General features: G+C 47.1%; 1 protein-coding gene across 5 annotated transcripts in view; it reads right to left on the bottom strand.

The window, feature by feature from the left end:
* The window catches only part of WNK1 (WNK lysine deficient protein kinase 1), a 64,751-nt gene that overhangs the window by 5,613 nt on the left and 37,199 nt on the right, over positions 1 to 21,939 (bottom strand). For 2 of the 5 annotated variants that reach the window (XM_053462746.1, XM_053462750.1), the window contains 19 exons: positions 19,035 to 19,123; positions 18,519 to 18,738; positions 17,214 to 17,553; positions 16,901 to 17,085; positions 12,217 to 12,291; positions 11,472 to 11,615; positions 9,219 to 9,665; positions 7,869 to 8,117; positions 6,600 to 6,673; positions 6,094 to 6,259; positions 5,543 to 5,659; positions 4,857 to 5,030; positions 4,545 to 4,602; positions 4,055 to 4,183; positions 1,574 to 3,000; positions 996 to 1,079; positions 615 to 719; positions 417 to 483; positions 63 to 127 (listed from right to left, as the gene is read on the bottom strand). In XM_053462746.1, the coding sequence (XP_053318721.1) occupies positions 63 to 127; positions 417 to 483; positions 615 to 719; positions 996 to 1,079; positions 1,574 to 3,000; positions 4,055 to 4,183; positions 4,545 to 4,602; positions 4,857 to 5,030; positions 5,543 to 5,659; positions 6,094 to 6,259; positions 6,600 to 6,673; positions 7,869 to 8,117; positions 9,219 to 9,665; positions 11,472 to 11,615; positions 12,217 to 12,291; positions 16,901 to 17,085; positions 17,214 to 17,553; positions 18,519 to 18,738; positions 19,035 to 19,123 (4,215 nt within the window). The remainder of the gene's footprint in view (positions 1 to 62; positions 128 to 416; positions 484 to 614; positions 720 to 995; positions 1,080 to 1,573; positions 3,001 to 4,054; positions 4,184 to 4,544; positions 4,603 to 4,856; positions 5,031 to 5,542; positions 5,660 to 6,093; positions 6,260 to 6,599; positions 6,674 to 7,868; positions 8,118 to 9,218; positions 9,666 to 11,471; positions 11,616 to 12,216; positions 12,292 to 16,900; positions 17,086 to 17,213; positions 17,554 to 18,518; positions 18,739 to 19,034; positions 19,124 to 21,939) is intronic. The other 3 variants (XM_053462747.1, XM_053462748.1, XM_053462749.1) reach the window with 3 other exon arrangements.

Here is a 21,939-nt window from a genome sequence, read left to right as displayed (position 1 = left end):
GCGATCAGAAAAGACTTCTAAGACAGTAGAAGCTCCTCGTGGAGAGACGTCGTCTTACGTACCTGGAAGCGCCCCATCTTGAGGACACCAGCACCGCTTTCTGCACACCCTGTGGTCTTTGCAACCTCTGAAAAATAAACATCGGAACATTTATTTGTGCCCCCAAGAAGTGCCTTAAACCAAAGTCTCTCTGGTTTTAAAACAACCCCTTCTTGGAAGGTTATACTCCGTTAACGCTGCCACTGAAATTTTATAAAAATTGTTATAAAAACAGATATCATTTTAAAGTTTTTTTGAAAAATGACATAAGCCCCCGACGACCTAATCAAACAAAAGCACCAGCAGATATATATATATATATATGTGTGTGTGTATATGTGTATATGTATGTAGAATATAAAAGTTCAGAGTCCTACCTTGCCCTGAAGGCTGTGCAGGAATCACCTGTTCACCCGCCGTCACAGCTTGGGGTCCTGGAGTGGGCTATAGGAAGAGTAAAGATACAGTAAAAATACTAACAAGTATAGCACAGCCTTTTACCTACTTCACAGACACTTAAAGACCTGCATGTAATAACCGTGTCGTTTCACAGAAATATCTAACATGCCACCTACTATCTGAGTGATGGGCGCAGAGATGGGCGCAGAGGGCGCTGAGACCGTGTCGGGGCTCAAAGTCCTTCTCAGTTGGAAATCCAGGTCTTCCAGGGGCTGCTGAGACTGAAATGAAGAAAGGTCCCCAAGTCAACCCCCAGGCCAAGATAGTCTTACACGGCATGGACTTTGGGGGGGGGGTCATATCAAACTCTCCTGGGAGTTGACTGGCTCTAGCATGTTGTCATGGTTACAGTTAGAAAAAGAGCATTCTTGTCAAACCCAGAACACGTTTGTTCCGAAAGGTAAGAACATTCAAGGAAAATGGAAGAAAGAAGACATGCACAAAAGGGTCATTCCTCAGGGGTTACGTGGAAGAGGAAGATGAGGTTCATGCTGCACCTGAGTTAGTGAAGGTCCTGGGAGAGGAGGGAGCTGTTCGCCAGGCGGACTGCCTGCCAGGCTCTCTGAGCCAGCTGGGAGCACCTACGGACAGGGAGAGGCACCGCCGTCAGACACCCGAACAATCTGTCAGCACCTCAAACACTCTACGGGTACACGGAACTCAATAAGCACGCAAGATCTGTATCCCGGCTCGCTTCCTATCTAATCCTTATATTTATGCTTACAGGTCAGCTCAGAATCCCTATAAACCGTTTAGACTGTTGCTCATTATTGTATCAGTTAACCCACCTCGCTGACGGGCGTCCCACCCCAAAGAAGGTTAGTAAAGAGGCCCTGCGGGCCGTAAGGAAGAAGACATTTATGTTGAACGTTAAATGAAACATACAAAGAATTGCGTTTTTGGATTAAGCGCTTGAAGGTGAGATTAGCCCAACATTAATAAAACTCCTCTCATCGGGATAGCAGACATCGTATTTGCGGGAATTATGTATAAACACCAGAGAGCCCCCCGGGACTGCAGAAGGACGTTTGTGAGAATGTGTTTTTGTATTAGGTAGAACGGCGAGGTTTCTTACCGGTACCCTACTAAGCGGCGGCTTAGATGGTGGTGTCCCTGCTTTCCCAGCGGCTGCTCCAGCGGCCGCTGCAGGCACGTAGGTTACTGGTGTAACAGCTTGTCCGGGAGTCAGGGTCTGGGTCACGATAGGCAACCCATTTGGGCCAAGGGGTAAGCTGGTTGGCGGTGCAGAGGTACTGGACGCGGTGGTAGTTGTGAGTGGCCCAGGCAGGGGAACGCCGTCCTGGCCTATAGAAGCTTCTGATGGGGTGAGCCCGTGAGGTGCACCCGTGCCGCTATGCTCGCTGAACAGAGACCTTAGCTTTTCCTCCAAGGTTTTGATATCATCTATGCCGGGTTTGGTTAGACTGTCTGTATCGCTGTCCACAGAATGAGAGTGAGGCAGGTTGGGGAGAGTGCTAGGTTGCGGCTGGCCGTGTGCCACCGTGTGCTGTACGGCAGGCTGGCTAGATACCGGTGGGCCGAGGGGGAGACCTCCAGGCAATGGGATGTGGGATAAGGGTGTAGATGCTGCTCCTACAACAGGAGTTGTTGCAACACCCTGTGGAAGATGGGATGGATGAGCCAGAGGCTGGTTTCCGTTCACACCTATACCTGAGGCGGCCACCCCTGCGTAGGTAAGAGGGCCAACGACGGGCAGAGACATGCCACTCGTGCTGATGGCCAATGGCACCTCTGCCGGGATTTTACCGACCTCCATTGGTGGGGTGCTTAGAGCAACATTCTCCACAAAGCCGGGAGCAGAACTGCTGCTGCTCAGTGGTACCTGACCCGCTGCCACGCTGCTTGAAATGAGGGGAACAGAGACAGACGTGTGTGGCACACTCGCCAACACTCCCGGGATGGGTTGCTGCATTGGAGGAGAAGCTGCAGTCTGGCTTCCAGCACCAGCGGCACTAGCAGAGGGCACTAACTGCTCAGGTGGAGAGGTCTGGGATCCAGCAACTGGAATGCCGGGTATCAAGGGCAACGTAGGAAGGGAAGTCCCAGGAAGCGATGCAGACGTAGAGACACCAGAAACTGCCCCTGCAGGCAGTTGCTGAGTGGGCACAGTGGTGAGGGACAAGGGCACTGAACTTGGCACGCTGGCGCTAGGAGCCACTCCTGTAAGGGGCCTTTCTGCTGCCTCACTTCTCAAGGTCTCCGCCAGCGTCTGAGGAACGTTAGAATGGATGCCGCCCAGAAGCGTTGCAGCACTCGGAGGAAAAGTTGCCGAAACTGTAGCCAAAGTCCCTGCTAGGCTCGTTACGGATGGCGGAAACGGCGGCCCAGTTTGGTTAAATATCGGGGGAGCTGTGCTGGGACCTTCTGCCATTTGGGACTGCCGTAGTTCCGCAAAGGCCTGGTGCAAGCTCACCGAGGAAGCAGAATGTGAAAGATTCATACCGGGACCATGAGCGGAAGCTGGCGCATGGGTTATGGGAACTGAAAAGAAATGTGGAGGAGAGAGAAGTGAGTATAACAGGACGGCTCTTCAAACACGGTCTGCATCTGAAAGTAAACGCGTTCCTAGATCCTCTACGCAAAAGCGACTGTTTAGGTTTATAGCAGCAAAAAACAATCTTACAGAAAGAATGATCTATAAGACACCAGCTGGGGATCTGGGACGGAATGCCAAGGCAATGGGCCGCCATCTTTACTATGGCATGGCACAGTCACCATTATGCTGCACCTTTCTCATGCCAAGTAAAGCACGCTGAATCCTGCAGTAATGGCTATATGGCCCTGTTTATAAGTGACTGTAGGAGAAATTACTATATAGATGCCAGTGGGCATCTTGGTACAAGTTAAAATTAAAGGCTAATGAAAGGACTGCATAACACAGATATGAAAGGGCATGCCCTGCGGTTTGGGCCATGAAACAGCCGTGCGTCGCACAGGTCCGTTTAGAGTCTCATTTGTTTTGCATGATATTTTACCCTTTCGGGATCCCAAGTGGAAAGGTGGATCCAGGTGCGGACCTCCCGGCTCTCTTGTGCCTAGGGGGGATACCAACAGTGCCCCCCACTGATGAGGTCAATGAAGGCCAAATCTTACGTCTGGGGTTTGTTGGTTCCCTCGTGCAGGGAAACCCTGCTATTTGGGTAGGATCAGAATAATGGGAGATTTTTCCCCTAATGGTGTGAGAGAGCCAAGACTCGAGATGCTCCCAAGTGGGGACTCACCGCAGGACAGGCTATGAAGCGGCTGTCCCTACTTGGTTGAGCAGCTCATTTGTTTTGCATGCCTTTTGAAAAGGTATACGAGTGGAATTAAATTAGTTTGTTGAGAATTGAGGTTTAATTGAACACTGTATGCATAATTATTATTTTATAGTTTTATAAAGCATATTCCACAGCGCTGTACTATAAAAAAAACCTGCCTTTTCACATAGTATACACAATATTATCTATTACCAAATCTATAAATCTTTTCAGATCTGGAAGTAAAGAAAGCCAAATATTCAAACCAGGGATCAGAAGATGCTGGCGGGTCTCACCGTTTAAAGGAGCTTCTTGAGAGGTGCTGAAGAACTTGGGCTCTCGAAGACGGCTTTCAGGGACCGGACTGACGATAAAGCGTCTCCCAGCAGAATGAACGACCTGAGTGTTGGAGTTGGGTGGGAGATCTGGGGCAGAGACAGGCAAAGTTAAAAGACTAGAGGAATCTGCGGTGTTAAATAATGAAAAGTCCAACAAAGTTAACGGCTGGAACCGAAACACCACAAACAGGAGACGAGGGGGAGGAATAAAGCAGAAACGGGTAAAGGCTTCAAAACTTGTACTCCAGAACTCCATAACTTAATCACATAAAAAATGTAACAGCAATAAATCAGATCGCAATTGGAATATAAAAGTTTAAAGTCACCAATTCTTAGAACACGTTAAGAGTTCTTTTTCTGGAAGGTCTGTTCTTCACATGAAGCTAAAAATCAGGCAACTCTACACGGTGTTTAATGTGCAATAAAAGCGAATACACGGCATACATACATGTTCTCTGCGGCAAGTAGTACACAGGATCCGGCTGCCTGAATTCACCCTCCAGTTTCTGCAAATGACATAAAACAGCAGTTAGGCCGTGAAAGGCATCTACATTCATCTCCATTCCCGGTTCTTTTTTGGGACCCTAGATGGCTGCAGTCGCTCTGCCCACCGGCTTGTCCGAGTGTCACTAACGTGTGCACACAGTCTTCACAATTCAGTTGAACCAACTGGGTCTTTATGACTAGCTGGTATTAATTGGAGGTGCTAAGCCCACCCTGTAGAGACAGGCAAAGTATCTCAGACTCATCCCGCCGGTACCTGGGACTCCGGATAATACGAGTCGTCCTTCATTTGCAAGTTATCTCCTCCTTGCTCGCCCTCCGGCTCCACGCTTACGTCTTCACTCAGCATCTCATCCGCCTTCTCAATGATGTCTCTCACTTGCTCCACAAAGGACTCTCTCTCGGTGGCCAAGATAAAAACATTTTGAACCTGAAGAAGAAGAAGCGTAGGATGCACAATTAAATACCAAACGCTATTGTCAAGGCGGGGAGGGAATATACAAGTCCAGCTGCAAAGGAGAAACCCCAAGCAGATAAATACTACGTCTACTATTCCATCGCAGTAACGTCACCCAAAAGGTAGCTTCCTTATGGCTGGGAACCAATACCTTTTCCAAACCCAAACACAGGGTACAATATTACAATATGAAACCTAATGATGGCGGATAGATTAATGGAACAGACCATCGTGTACAGTAAATAAGTGATTTATGACATCTTAAAAAAGTCCAATAAAGGCTCTGTCGTAAAGCTTTGTATCGTTGGAACAGTAAAAGTTAGCATTTAGGTTGTAAAAACATGTAACTACTCCCTCCATAAACATAAGCGCTCAGCAAAATATGCCCTTAGGAGCACCGAGCGCAGCATTAAACCGAATAAAATCTCTAACAAGCGGCACAAAGAAAGAAGGACGCAGCCCTCCATTTCACCCGACGCACCCACCATTATTGTTGCAATTTCTTCCGGATTGTCTCCATCCAAGTCAAATTTGAAGGTGACCATTTTTCGGTTGTGCGTCTCCAGCTGGCACTCCACCACTCGGTCACCCTTGTTGGACACCTGCAGAAAACAGAAGAGGTTTAACCTTTCACACAGGCGATGCGCTCGTTAATGCAGACACTTGGCAGAGTAATGCTGAGAAGTTACTTTAAGGAAGCTTATCAGAGTATAAAACTTCACACCAAAATCTAAGTTACTCCGATCCAAGAAAGAACACAAATGCAAGTTGAAGAAACTTCTTGCAATTAAGTCTTTAAAAAAGCAATAAAAGTGTGTGTGGGGGGGGCGCACAAATAAAGCTTTTTGCTATTGAAATGTTTACATAAAACGTCAATTTTAAAAGGCTATTTTGGACAGTGTGCAGGTTACTGTACTGGATTTGCGTTACTTGCTGGCAGTGTCCACCCTGCGCACCCAGTGTATTAGTGTTAAGCAGCCTACGCAAACGTTACCATGTTTAGCTGCACTAAGAGGTGACGAGCGCCTGAACTCACATTAAGTATCCGAAGCTTAGGGCGAGCAGTCTTTTCGTGGCGAGAGCGGCTGCGCACAGATTTCCGATAGTGCCGTTTAGTGGTCCGTCCTTCGTGTCTCCCACTGGAACCAGTAGCTCCCTCGTTTCCATCGCTCAGCCCTGACGCGACATCAGAGTGGGCACTGCTTAACCGTAAAGAGCAAGTCTGTTAGTCTACAGAGCTACAAAGTATATGAAAATACAAAGTTTCACATCCCCCAAAAACATGTGACCGTACCATTACATGCTGGTCATGTCATTACCGGGGGTTCCTTACGCTGGTCTAAGCCTTTTAGGGGCTTCCTATGTGTGGTACAGCTTAACATCCAGCAAAGAAATCTTGCAATAAAGGATGTTAAATTAAGAGTGGAATTTGGAATGTCAAAAGCCTTCCTTTTCTTATTTACATCCAGCGTGCTGCCAGAACACTTCAGTTCATCATATTACTGCTCCTAACACACGTTTAATAGGATCGCCACCGCTTACCTGTCCATTGAAGAGACGGCCTGAGAAGCCGGCTGTGTCTCTGGAGGGGCAGCTTGGGCGCCGCTTTGGGAAGCCTGGAAAGAAAAAAGGGACAATTAGGAAATTCGTCCATACGCCCCAGCGGCGAATATCACTAGAAGTGGCAGCATAAGGAAAGCGAATGACATCACTGCCAGGGCTCTACGCTTCCTAGCTGGAAACATGCAAGGCAGACGTGCCCCTTCGGACCTTGCCATGCAGTCTACGTCCGTGCCGCTGAAATGGAAGGTGAGGGTGGCAGTGAGCAGGAGAACACTCAGCGCTCTGCATGTTAGTCTAAGTCACTGGCTCCGTGGGCACACGCTGCCCGTGCCATGCTGGTGGAGAGGCTGGCACCAAGAGGGCAGACTCACTTCCCAGCAGAAGAGCCAGTGGCAGCATGATCCCCAATCTAGAACGTTACAATGCTGCAAGAGAAAGTCACCGGTGAGCAAGGACCTCATTGCACTCCCATTATACGGCGATTCACTTCGTACAGCCCCTTTAATGGGCATTTACTTGTCACCCCTAAATCGTCATTCTGTTTGCTACTCTTATATACAAAAGAACAAATCCATCCCGACTGCCAGACCGGCGAGAGAAAAGGAGTAATAACCCCAAAAAGCTGCCCCTAAAGAAGAAACCTGCATTTACAGATCTATGCTTCCTATAGGTGAATGTTCCATAGAGCTGCCTTATTCACATACAGAACCCTGCACAGTTTTTATGTCGCAGGTACCCATGTAACTGGGATTTATTTAGCCGGTCTGTACATGGAGAAAAAGGAAAGGTAAGTTATGCCAAGACTATAGGAGGTTCATACTTAACGCACATTAGCACCGCATTGCTTCGGTACGGTTAGTTATTGACTTATACACAGACTTCATTTAAATCTTTAATCTTCGTGTATATTGTAAAGGTCACATTCTTTTCCACAAATAGCAAAGTTTAACTTTAACTCTCCTTTGACCAAAGTTAGGTGTTTAAGCGTTCAGACGCAAGGGCAGGGTGTACTTAGTATAGATTTCCAAGAGGGGGGGTATTCTTTAAACTATGCATTAAGATGGACCAATTCAACTTGCCAGTCAGACTATTAGAGGCTACCCCATGTATAAGGCATTAGAGAACCTCAAGAAACCTCAGTGGCTTCGCCATGCATATGTGGCTAGTAGAGATCGTTAAAGAACCCGTAACTTCACGTTTGGAATGAACTCTCGGTTTACGGTACAGGCGTTTAATCTGGCGACTCACCTCCAGGCCAGGCTGGGCATGCGCGGCTGGCGCAGGCTGGGGTAGAGGAGCTGCAGGCTGCGAAGCGGGCCCTCCCTGAGCAAGCAAACCACTGCTGTCCACGTACGGCGGCGGCAGGCCAGAGTGGTATCCCGGCTGGGTCATGCTTTCCGTGCGCACAGGAGGGGGTCCGGCCGATGTCGGGAGGACAGTAGACGGAGGGAGGACCGTGTCGCCGGGGAAGGGAGAGGAGTAAGGGGGTTGGAAGTTCTGCAGTGAAAGAGAGGAAACAATTATTACAGAGCAGAATGTGGGCACAAAGAGCACAAAGTTCCCCCGAGATGACCGCCTGGTCTCCCTCTTCCTGAACAATCTCAAACCAGATGGATCAGATATTCTAGGAGATTATCTGCAAGCAATCCAGAGTGAGAGCCGCGAGAAGACAAAAGGTCGAGCAATTCGGGTTATTTAAAAAAACAAAACAAAGAAAACCCCACAAGCGTCTGCCGCAGTCTGGCAGAGAAATCCCCGTTTCATTTCATTTAAATTCAATTTACAGATCCCTGTGAATTAAAGCTATAGCGGCCTCCATGCCCGTACATGAAACACAACGCCAACCCCAACTAGAAGGTCGGAGGAGTGAGGAGGAAAAAGTACGGCAGACTAGACGGGCAAAACAAGTCTTAACTGCCATCAGGTTCTAGGTTTATTTTCTTGGGAGAGATGCGTTCAGAAGCTGTAGTCATTAAAATAAGCGGTAATGGATAGCTGGACACGTCATCCATCATAAACTTTGTTTACCAACAGCTCCAGAAACCTAAGATAAGACAACGGGCCAAAGCGAGGACAGCTGGAACAATGCGGAGCTACGGGAACGTAGTCGCGTCTTCATCGAGAGGCCGTGTTTCTGCATAAGATGTATTTACCTTCAAATCCAAGTGATCATAGAACTCGCATAGTCTCAAGTCATTGAGGTCTACACATTAAAGGTGACTCCGGTGTAACGTTTGGTTACACTTTTTTTGGTATGTAACCATCGAATGACTGCATTCACACTTGGACCGATATATATCCAGTTTTGAGATAAGTAAAATCTGGGTAAGGCTAGAGGGTACGGGTGCCACCGGTAAACGCCGTCGGGCCCTGCACTAATCCTAGGTTGGTTTTATATGAAACATCTGAGCACCGGGTTACTAGCCTATTGAAAAAAAATTTATGCATCCCTCGGGGCTGTCATGGACCCCTGCCCATTACTGGCAGAAACACAATTAGCCTTTTAGTGTACAGTACGGAGGGCCCGTGTCTCACTGAGGAGCAGCGATGGGGGTGCGGGGGGCTATGTTTCCAGCAGGACCGGGGGGCTGGAAGTACCTGGTATGTTGGGTCTCCTGGAGGAAGCTGGGGTTCAGCAGCGTTTCCGAGGATGGCCGGTAATCCAACAAGTTGGGTCGTTGGGAACAGTGGCTGCGGGGGGGCCTGGGCCAGTGGATGGAGAGCAACGGCAGGAATGTGGCCGGGGAGTATCACTGCTGGCCCCGGCGGGAGAACCGCGGGCCCTAAAGAGCGGGGTATGACTGGCACAGCCTGCCCAAAACCAGGGGATAATGGCGCAGGAATGGCAGGGAAGGCTGTCTGCACCAGGGCCGGAGGGAGCTGCGGGGCGGCAAATGGGGGAATCAGGGGAACTGCCAATGGAAGGAACTGTGGGGGCAGAGAGGATGGCACTGTAGGGGCAACCGAAGGCATGGGTACAGAAGCTGCCGGAACAGGAATCTGAGCCTCTCCTTGGACAGCTGGCAAAGGCTGAGAGACTGGGAGCTGGCAATGTGAGAATGGGTAAAAGAAAAGTACAGGTGATTTTAGCAAGCAAGATTTGTAAATTGTTAAATAAAAATTTTATATAAAACAAAAGTCAGCTGATTTATAAGACATGCAATATTCAAGCAATGAACGAGAATGCGGCCCGCGAGAAACGCCACGCTCAAGGGAAATAAGACACATGCTGGTCATACGGTATTCTATACCAAGCGCCACACAGACGTTCGCCACGCATACCCAGCGCTTAAACAGGATAGAAGAAGAAGGATCTGCACACTATGAATGAAAGAATGTGTCGGAATGCAGTGTTTATAAATAAAAAAAAGGAGGTTCTATAATTCTTTGCCTCACCCCTGAGGTGCCACCACCTACCATCTGGCACAGAGGATGGGCGAACCACTAAAATGGCTCTATCCATTATAGATCTATTAAAACCCGCAGCGATGAACATGGCTGTGTATAATACCCTCTGCGGGGGCAACCTACCCGGGCATCTAATATTGAAATGTGCCAATGGTACAGCACCAGGTAATGCGCTGACATTTATAACTAGTATGTTACGAGATAATCCTTACATTATCTTATACCACGGCTGCACATTTCGGGGGTTCGGGGGCATACGCCGGCCAGGAACTCTGTAATAATAACTTGAATATATGTAGTGTTTTTTTAATACTAGGACCAGATCGTCCTCTCTAGCTTGGACCGCTAACAAAGTATTCAGACCAGCAGTGGTTTTAATTCATTCCCCGCTATATATAAGTTCAGAAAACAGACCCGAGTTGAAAAGCCATACTGTCCAGCAACACAAACACTCAAACTCACTGAATACCACTTCACCTCGTTCAGCAAAAGCATTAATCGCGTCAGGCGTATATAAACGATGTTTAAAGGAAAGACACGAAACAGGAGAGACATCCATGCAGCTTGATATTTCGCAAGGCTCAGGGGTGGAAGGAATGCGTTCCAAATAAAAAGCAAGCACAGGGTGGAAGTATTGCGCAGATAATTATTATTAGGTATACAGGCTTTTCCAGATCTTTAGTCGGTTACTGGTAGTCGGATTAACTGAGTCGGAAGCAGTGCACGGGACAACCGTGGGGGTCTGTGTCATCTATGCAGTGCACAGGGCAAAACCGGTGTGTGGAGGGGCTGTTGTCTGACGGGGGGGGGGGAATCAGCAGTAGTGTGAAGGACGATTGTGGGAGTCCGGGTCTCTGCCCGTGCGATCGAGCAGATAAAGCACTTGTGGGGGCTTCTGCCCGCATGTGAGCAACAGAAGTGGGGTGAAAGCAGACGTTGTGGTTAAGCGATCATCCCGCCGAAGCGCACCATGTTTCGGCACACGTCTCGGGTCACTTTTTAACTTGTGCTGGGCATTTATTAAACGTACAGAAACATTTACAGTAACCCTCACATACATGCATTACTACCGTATTACCCAACTATAGATCTATAAGTCACACCGGTGTGTTATGAGGGTCAAACCCATTCTGAGCCAACAAATTCACGGTATTTGGCATCGTTTTGGGAAACTTTTGGCTAATAATTTGAAGGAGGTACATTTAACCCTTTCGGTGAGACAGAAAACGCCTTCTAATCGGCTGGTCATCCTTCACAATAAAGGGTTAATGCCTCCTGTGACATGACCCATAATGTTACGCTTTTACGATATACCGAAGCAGAAAATGCTAAAATATACGCACGGGTAAGATGAAATTCTAATATAGAATAAAGACAATTTAAATAAATAGGGCTAGGTTCCAAAATCTGTTTAATGTCCCCATCATGAAAAAGGTGTCATACCTGGGGGCCTTGCGGAGCCGCTTGGGTCTGGGAGGTGACTGGCTGCGGCGGGGCAGCCATGCCCGAGACGGTGGTTGGCAGCAGCTGCGGTACCTGGTACCGGGTTCCCTGCGGAAGGGGGGAAGGCTGATGCTGTTGTGATGTCTAGAAGAAGAAGGTGACAAAGAATGGAAAGAGATTAGCTGCAAGAATCACACATTCATTCCGCGGATTTTTGAGATTACAGGAAGGGGTGGACCTCTTCCCCCCGTCTATTACCGATTCTACTCTAATAGCGAGGGGTCTCGGTCTGTCCTTGAGGATGGGACAGGGCTGTTTTCTTAGGAATTAAGAGATGCGTGGCTCGCGTACCCTATGGAATATTACAAGCACAGCCAGGTATTCTACCGATTCTATTGTGGGAAGAAACGTTTCCAGGAGAGGTGGATTCCACTGAAGCAGCACTGGCCGTCCATCATCGGCCTTTGACACGTGCTAACTACCGCCGAATCCCCAGATGTGTCTATATTCCCTGCTGTACGTTTCAATAAAGCTGCGCGACTCTTTGTAGGAACCTTTAAATCGGACCGTGCCAAGAACACCTGCTTTCAAGATCTCTTCAACCTAAGTAGATCCGCCTTGGAGGAGAGCCTCCCTGTGGTTACGTGGAGACATTAACCTGAATAACCCGCGCTCCTGGCAAACCTCGAGTACCAGAGGATGATCGTTTTGGTTTAAAGTCCCCTTTTGAAAGTTACGACCTTACCTGTGTATGCTGAGCAGGCTGGGCGTTGACTCCCACGGGGACAGCGGCGCCACCTGCTGGTCCGGAAATCGGGACCTAAAGAAAACAAGAGCGCCAAGTTACCGCAGTATAATAAATCACTGACTACATGATTAAATGTTCCCAAAGATATTTTAGTGGTCGCTTGATTTATACGCCCGTAACTTTGGCTTTACTATGAATTACAGAATAGGGAATATTACACAAAAAAAGTTTACAGTAATTCCAAGGTGCCAGGCTTCTTGAGATTCAGAAACTGTACTGAAGACAAAAATTAGATAAGAAAAAAAATATTGCTGAATAATAACCGTATTCTGTGTATCAAACTACAGAATGTTTGAAAAGAAATTGTATATTTTACACATTGAAGTAAATCTGCGTGTTCTTGGGTCTTTTTTTTGCCCTAAGGGCAGATGAAGGTAGGCCAAACTAAGGGCGGATTCAGAAACGTCATTTAGGTTCGGCGTCTCGAGCGGTTTACTGCTAAACCTAGGGAAGACTTTAAAAGAGCATAAGGTTAGGGAACGATCTGCTAAGTACATAGGAAATCTAGTTAACTAAATAAAAAACGTGCACTAAATATTAGCCTTCGGAGTACTTACTCGATCAAGCGAGAACGTCTGGAAGGGAAATACTCGAGGATAACTTTCCAACGGTTACAATTCAATGTTCTATCATTAAACTAACAGGGGAGGATTTTATTTTTAACTAAAGGCTGCAAACATGGAATCTTTCACTCGACAGAACTTGAAAAGTGAAATCAGTACCCCTGCACATGATTAGGGGTAATAACCCGTGATCGAACCCCAGCGACCACGCAGCCGGCATAACATAGAAAGCGTCCTCTTTAATAACCTGCTGGTTGTACGCAGCATGCGGTGCGGAGAAAGCTACTGCTCCGGTCTGCGGGAAGCAAAAGAACAAGTGAGGATCCGGAAATATATTCTGCGCGTACGGCAACGGCGTGTCTGGGCCAACAGCACCGGCAGGAGGGGACATGTAATCTCCCGGGTCCGACGAATTCCTCTGTGACGAGTCGCTGGAATACTCCGGACTACTTTCCGGCTTGCTGCACCTGAAGACCCCTAACAGCGGAGTCACGGGCTCCGGGCAAACGTGATTGCACTGCTCCTCGGTGACTGTCTGGAGACGGCCCTGCAGCAGGGACCCATGAGCCGGCTCCTCCGAGTTGAGGTCCATAGAGCCACAGCGTGCGCGGTAGACACGATGGGGTAAGTAGACGGCGCCATCGCCCGAAGCAGGGTGCACGTGAAACTCAAAGACACAACTCGTGTGGCCTTCACCGCCCTGGGTGAGCACCGGAGGAGCAGACTGTGGAACGAACAGCTGATGTACCCTTATGTGGGAGTCGGACGCAGCGGGGGCCGACATGCTGCCCATCGGAGAAGGTTGCTTTACACCGGTTTCCAGCCTCAAACCCTGGACGGGGTGGGCGATATACGTTTGCCCGGACGGATACTCATACGAGCCAATCTGTGCCGCCTTCTGCTCGTTGACGTTCCCCGTCCCTGCGAAGCTGCTGAAAGTTTCTGGCTGGGAGCCGTAAGGAAGGCTGGTTAAATAAGTGGCCTCTAGAGGCCTTAAGTGGCTTTCGTTAAGCGTTGCCGTGCCTAACCGCCCGTCGGAAAACACCGGACTCTCGTGGTTTAGGCCTCTATGACCAGTCTCCGCAGACGCCCGTGCCGACGCTATACCCAACGCGGGCTCTGGCTTCCAGTTTTGGGTTTCGCCAGAAGGCACCAGGGGGCTTGGCGTCGCCGTCCTCATCTGGGGCTGCCTGTGGCGGCCCTGGGACTCCAGGAAAGAGGTGCTCTTGCGACGTTGCGTGGCGGGCGCCTTTGGGGATGAAGAAGCAGGTGGTGGAGAGAAGGACATGGGGCGTTCATGAATGGTTTGGAAAAAATGCGCAGCGTCTGGGAGCGTTGGATGAACCGCAGAATAAGGCTGTATTAATGTGGGCGAGATAAGGAAGCGACACATTTAGACAGCAGGAAAACAGACGCACATTTCTACACAATGAGTTACAGAATGTGTGGGGGGGTTCATGGGGGGGGGACAAATTGTCATTAAACACACGCTTTCAAGGCATAAAGAGGTTGCATTGATGGAGGCATCGTTTTCTCCCCAGTGACTTCCGGAACCTTTTACACAACAACCAATCCTAACACCGCAAACAGTTTGTTTCCCGACAACATTCTTCGAATCAGCAAGATGCCAACAGCCCAAGGCTGACAGAAGGAAACCATAATGCAACCTCTCGCTCCAACACAAAATTATCCAGCCCGGGTTAGAAGGAAGCCGATACATAAAGGACCTGCTCGCCTACCCATGACTCGGGAGAGCAACCGGCCACAATAATGTCGGCGTTCATGATAGACGGGGAGGTGGAGGGGGGATAGGCAACCTCCTGCGGGGCACGCGACCCTAGGCGCTCAAACTCCGCTCTTATAAATTGCATTTTTTATTTTATTTATTTATTTAAGTACCCGTTCACTTATTTTCTAGAAGCGCTCTTTCGGGCCGCATCAGCCTCCAATCTGTGCTTTTCCGACTGAGAAAACGCTCACGGTTAAGCAGATTCCGCAAAGGTTATATTCACGGACTCCTAGGTAAACCGGTAAACTAAAATACAGAGGGACATGGCCGCCAAGGGTCTGTGTATTAGCTAAGGAATACTATGTGGATATCGTGATCACTAATTGTTTTATAATTTCTGGTAATATATAATAATTTCTGTTTTTGTATCAGTCTCTTCTATGGACGTAAGTCGGCTTCCGCCAAACCCAGCGGTTTTCCCCGGCAGTTTAGTCGTGCCCTGAAGCGCATGTATTTAATGGTAACTTATCTGACCGGCCACGAGGTGTAACACATACAGGGCTGGTATAGAGAGTGGGCAGGCTGCAGCGGCGGTGGTGCTTGCGAGGGCTGGCGGCGTGCATTGGAAGGACGCTTTCCAGAGCCTTGGAAAGCTTTTCGGCAAAAGACTCCTCGGGGGTGGTCCGGAGAGGGGAGGCGGGGGGAGACCAAATCGGGGGAGGGGTGCAAGGAGCACTGGGTACGACAGAGGCTGGAAATGGGGTAGCATACGAGGATATGATGGGAACACAGACTGACATGCTACGACCTCTGCGAGGCTAAAGGAGAGAAATAAAACAAACAAAAGACATAACTGAACACGTAAGAAAAAAAAAGAAAAAGAAAAGTCCGATGTAACCTGAAATAACCGTACGGACAGAACCCTGGGGCTGTGGGAAACCAGTTAAGAGTGTTGACAGCCGGGAAGTGACTGGGGTGGAGATGTGCCGTTTGGTAAATTTCTGCACAGTAAAGGTTTTAGTCGATGTTAAGATAATGCGGTTAATTTAAACAGAGCGAACGGAAAGAGAAGCCTACTGGGAAGCGTGGACGTCGTCTGCAACGGGCCTATAGGCTCTTTTAGCCAAGAAAGGGTCCTATAAGCTCCACCAACGCAGAGCAGACCCAGCATGATCGTATAGGCTCTACAAGCCAGGGGCATCTTCACCAAGACGGGGCACGGCTGCACATTCGGCTTCTAGAATGGATTTTGGACAAACTATGCATCAAGGTCCTCTTTCAGCAGAACGTGGGGCGATCTCATCATAGGTACTCTTTTTTTATGTATCCATTTTGTAATAAAAGTCACAGAAGGGTAACTTAGTAACCTATTTCCCGTACAAGACAAATTGAACTGGGTTTGTTGACTGACCCTGAGAACGAACGGTGGTTGAAAGGTCATCAGTATTAGGTAGAGTGAGTTTTAGTTTAGTTACTATCACACACTTGATCCCAGAAAAGAAAATTCATTGGTAACCTACAGACCCGGCCATGATGGCTCCGGGTGAATACACAAACTGTAAAATCTTTTAGCTCGTAAGCTCAGGGCAGGTTCCTCCTGTGTGTGAATTACACGACAGGAGTGTGTTGCGAAGTCGTATCCATTGACTTTATTAACCTCCATTAACCTACTGATTGTCGAGACCTAAAGAAGTGTTATTATAGCACAAACATTTGTAAATATAGACCAAGAATAGAGATTAATATTTTCACACAGGGCTAAAGATCGCCCTTGTTAGTAAAACGCAGTTCTCCACCCCTGTTTTTTTTTCCTATTAAAACAAAAACAGAAAACCAAAAAAAAAATAAAAAGTCCCACGAGGAGAAAAAAAATCAAATATAATTTAAAAAAAAAAAATCTAAGTAAATAAAAGGGTACATTGTAAGGATGCAAGGCATACAGGCCACCAACAGTAACACGTATACATGATATAGGCTCAGGATAGATAACCATGCATCATTCTGCAACAAGATTTCCACATATAAATCCACGGTACATTCCGGCCACATTATTCTACTCCTGCTTTCTCTCATCCCGTTTGTGAAACGCTGAATTTTTCCTACCCTGACTGGCACACATTATTTCTAGACTTTGGTGCTGAAAGGGTTAACAAGACTGCAGTTTATACAGACTATGGAATTTTATATATATTTTTATATGGAAGCTGCTGGGTTACCATTACCTCTAACCCAGTTCTGTGCCAACTCATGCATGGCTACAAATAAAGCTGTGGCCCCCCCTAGCGTGGTTAAATTGTGAGCTCAGAAGCCCTGATGAGGCTTTTCTTACCCCAATGGTAGCAGGGACTCCACCAAGCTGGGTAGAAGGCTGGGCATTCGGAGTGCTGTACCCCGATAACATGCTGGGGGTAAGGCTGGCGTCTTGCTGGGAGCTGTAAGAAGTCGTCTGTTGGTTCGCTGCATGAGAATCCGAGTACACCGAGGACCCCTGACCGCTGTCAACGGTGCCGTCAGCTGTGAAGAAGACAGGAAAACGACAGTGAGAACAAGAAGTCGGACAGGTGAAAAGGGAGAGACGTCCGACAAAAAAAAGAACAAATCAGATACCGAAGTTAGGAATCCCTGGCGCCCGATTTACTCACACGTGACGGATACGCTTGGCTGCTGGTACTGCAGATGCTGATCAGCCTCCGGCTCCTCTGGCTCCACTTGGGCGGCAGATCCAGATGGCATGGCTGCGGCTGCCGGAGACGGTCCAGCGCTACCTTGGGCAGCGGCGGGCTTTCCTGCGGCCTGCGGGGGGCTGTGGGGCTGAGTGTCGCCCTGCTGCAGATTCTGGCTGCTCTCCTCCTGCTTCCTTTTCTCCTGCTCCTCCCGCACCTGCTGGCGCTGCTCGCGCTTCCGTTTGATCAGCGACACTCTGTCTTTGATCGCCTTGGCCATGGTTTTGTGGTCTCCCTCGCAGACGTAGCCGGATTCCACCTGTTCAGTGAACACCGCAAAATAAGAATTCATTTTCAGATAGTTTTGAAGTCGCCTAATCACTCAAAGCATCTAATTTGTATCTGAATTCTCCAAGTTAAAAAGGATTACAGTTTAAGCTTTGTGAGCAAGATCTATTTTTTGCGAAAAACTAAATGAAATTATACAGTTTGTATCCAAAAGATCAGCATGGGATCTCTTATATAAAATGACCAAACTAATTTAACCCCTTAATGACAAAGCCTGTACATATACGGGCTCAAAATGCATGGTTTTCAATGGGTTTAGGGATCGCCCATTGTCCTTATGGGGTTAAAAAAAAAAAAAGGCATAACAGGAAGAAAACTTTTTTTCCAATAAAGGGTCTGTCTAAATCTTCGTATTTTCTCCAATTCTAACAATTGTCTGCTTCTATGCCAGGGGAACCAGGAGTGCCGGATTAGGCAACATTGTATCTCCTGTAGCTGCTAAATCTCCACTTTTAATATCCGCATAAAACAGTAAAACCATTCAGACCGAGTCACGTGACCAGCTGCACAAAAACTAACGATTTTCAAGCCACGTAGAGCATATCCCGTTACAAAGTGCCAACAAACCCAACGCTGTGGCCATCACACCTTTTAGCATACCCCAGTTCATTAATTCAAACTACCTATAGTTTGTGCTTCTTTGTCGACATAACTAGGGTGGCAATCTGAGAAGTGTTGCATTAATCTAATCAATTACCATAAAGTGAACTTCCTTCTCCACCCAAAACCATTTTAAAGGTTGCCTGGACCAATCAACAACCAGAAACTCAACGAAGATAACTCGATGGTGAAAAATAATCATATAGATACATAATTGTAACAAAGCATGTTCTGAAGTTAAGGTTTGGCCCAGACAGAGCAGGGCACGAGCGGGGCATAGGTGCGGTGGCCCTGGATATGCCGAGCCAGTCATGTAACCAAGCCACGTCCACTCACCATTTCCAGCGCCACGTCGTCAGGAACATCCCTCTCGAGATCAAAGGAGAACTCGATGGCTTCATTGTCCTTGTATTTGCCTTTAAGCTTCTTGATGTCCTCAATACGTAGCCACAGCTTGATGGCAATCTTCTCCCCGTCATCTTCTTCCGCCAGCTCCACACGCACCCCTGTCTCCTCTTGAAAGAAGGCATGGTTCAGCAGGTCCTTGATGGCATATCTATCAACATGAGAGAACATATTAGCCTGGTCAGGCCATACACAGATGAATCCTAAAAGTATCCCGTTCTCTTTAAAAACCTTCAATAACTGAATATCTGGTAGTAGTAATCCGGCGCATGCTAGCAAACACAAGAAATTAGTAGAAAATGTTAACAATGTTTCCTAATATTGAATATTTCTTTCATATGAATGAATTGTTCTGTTTTGTAGATGAATGCTCTTCTAGTCACACAACTCAAAACAAAAAAAATAAGATACATTTGTTTTTCGATTTTTTTTTAATGTAAGCATCACCTTTCATCCTTGTTCTGGCGAATACAACCCTCGATAATCTCTTTCACTTCCGGAATGGCAACTTTATCAAAACTGGCTGGCTTCACGCCCTGCGAAAGAACGAAACAAATTTCAATCAGGACCAAGTGATAGAAGAAAACAATCGCTCATTCACAGCAGTAAAAATGTATTACAGAATCACCGATTGGACCTCGTGCACCCCGACGATGCGGCTCCTCGGGCAAACACGGGAGTGGGGGTCATTTCTGTCGCGTTTCATGTACGCGCAAGCACAAGGACAATCTCAAAGACAAGCCGAGAAAGTCCAGAGAAGATAATTAACCCGACGACATTCCAGAGTTAGCTACGGAACACATTAGTTATGTGACGGTATATTTACACGCTTATATTACATACAAAGCCATTCTCTACCCAGCTGCCTCACATTCTAGATGCAAAACACGCAGAGGGTTAAGGAGAACAGAAATGTGATCTGTGATTGGCTACCAGATTTTTTGTCAATAGCCAACCTTTAGTACAGCTCTGATGATGATCTGCCATCACGTGGGGTAACCATGGGTCGGTTATATAAGCTCCCCCCCCCTCCCTTTCATCAAACAGAAACAAAGCTCTTTTTTTCTCCAATCTGAACAATTATAATGAACAAGTTAATGTCATCAAGGGCACAGCTGAGCGTTTATCGTAAAAGTATGAACAATCTGATCTTAAAGAACCGAAAACCATGCAGCGCTATAAAAAATAAAGGCAGCGACGGTCAATAAACCAGGACCCCACACTGAGCGCTGAAAGACCACCTTAGAGGGAGCGGATATTATCCGTCTGCTGGAAAGGTCACCGAGGGACGACTTTGTGACCCGATTCAGTGAGGTGTAAAATTTCATAGACTGCCATAAACGTATCCATAAACCTATAAATCACCATCACCGGTGAAAAACATCTCTGTAAATATATCCGTATATATAGATATATAAAAGTTTTGCCCTTGGCGTGATGTGGAATTACCCTCCGTTCAATTATTTACCGAAGAGGAGACTTTACGGCGATACCGGCTGCGCCCTTGAAAAAGCACTAAAAAAAAGGGATTAAAAACAAGATTTAAGAATATTTATACTGAAATGAACTCCACATTGGGTTTTTTTTAGATTTTAAAGGAAAATGCCTCTGGATCTTCTGCCAAAGCTGACCTCTTAGCGGTAGATCCTAGCAGATAAGGATCTCACGGCACAGTTTACGCGGCAGCCGCTGAACGGAGCAGGAAAGCAGCGTTTCTCAGCGAAAACGTATCTCCCGGTATTTTTGATATTCCGAAGAAAAGTCCATCCACGTTGTGCAGCGATGATCGAGTAACCTATACATCGAGTAACCTATACATGGCACGGATTTCTCCTCTCTCACTGGGTTTAAGAGCTGACCCGTTCTCCCGCTTCTCTGTAACCCCATGACTGATGACATCACTATTTCGCTTTGCTTTTCTTCGCCTAACATGCAAATTATTTCACGCGCCCGGCTTTCCGCTGCGTCCTTGAAACGTTTTGTGAATCCGCATCGCTGGGAAGCGCGGTTCTGATCCATGATATTTATGGCTCGATGTTCTGGGTTAACGGGAAAGATTCATTCCTCTCTTCCTTCGTCCAAAGATATTGATAGAGAAGCTTTGCTTGTAGCCCCAATTTGTAAAAAAAAAGAAAGGAAAGGCAACAACTAGTTTGTGGCCAAACAATGAGACGCTCAGATGGACAGAAAGCCAGAGAGATACCCGGGTTGTGTTATTGTCGGGATAATCAGATTCGCGAGCAGATAGGGATTCAGAGATCGCAAAAAAATAAATAAAGGCTGAAAATGCAGACAACCGCACCATATAATAAGAGATTGTTTTACGTAAGATTACATGAGATTGGGAAAATTACTATTTAAAAAAAATAAATAAATCACACAACTGATATGAAGCGTCCGGTGCTCGAGACGGGACCCGGGGCTTTGTGATAAAGAGGTTATATATTTCTGTTTACATTGAGCTCTTCAGTAATATGCTTTAAAAGGCCAAGTCAAAATGTATGTCTCCAGTGAGAGGGTAGTGGATAAGTGGAAGTGCCTTCCAGCAGCAAAGGGTAGAGCAGTGCAGGGAGCTTATCATACATAGTCAAGGCTTGAGAAGTTCTTATAGGCATTGACTTGCATATAAAACAGTTAGCAATTTATTCGGGCACGCGTGAAATCTGCGAACAGCGACTCAAAGGTCTCAAATGCTAACCTAAACCTGACTTCACGGGGATAAATGGAATTAGGGGAATAACCCTCAAGAGTCGCACGCGTCCAAAAGCTTTAAGTATAAGGTCAACAACGAGAATACGAGAAATCAGACAAATAACATTCTTTCAACGAGGATAATGCCACCTCTCTGCGGTGTCATTATTTAGTAACTACGTCTAAGTATAGCGTCTGTCCCCTTAAACCCCCCCCCGTACCTCACTAATCAAATATATATCCAATCACTAATCCAAAGATCCAGCAGAATGCGGTAACCTCCATACCATCAGTTATTGGGGGGTATCGGAGGCTCATTGTTTGGATACAATGTAACCTGAGGGGTATCGTGTCGGCCCCGGGAGATAAGAGCTCTCGGCCCATTGAAAAGGTTAACGTCGGGCACGACTCAAACATGCCCTAAAATGAGACAAAGAACCCCAGAACAGGTAAATCTACAATCGCGGTTTGATACAAGATTTTAACGATAAATTATCACACGCGCGGGCAGAAACGGCATATGCGATAAATACCTCCGAGGTTACCGAATACAACAGCTACGCTAGCCTTATAGGGTTAATAAGTTGTATATTAAAAAAAAATATATATATATATTAAAAATAATAAATTAAAAAACATTCATCAAGGGGACCAACATGAT

Source organism: Spea bombifrons, chromosome 4 (assembly GCF_027358695.1).
Source record: "Spea bombifrons isolate aSpeBom1 chromosome 4, aSpeBom1.2.pri, whole genome shotgun sequence".
In the NCBI taxonomy this organism is placed as follows: domain Eukaryota; kingdom Metazoa; phylum Chordata; class Amphibia; order Anura; family Pelobatidae; genus Spea; species Spea bombifrons.
Note: the sequence above shows the minus strand (reverse complement) of the source record. Positions and strands in the feature narration are given on the sequence as shown.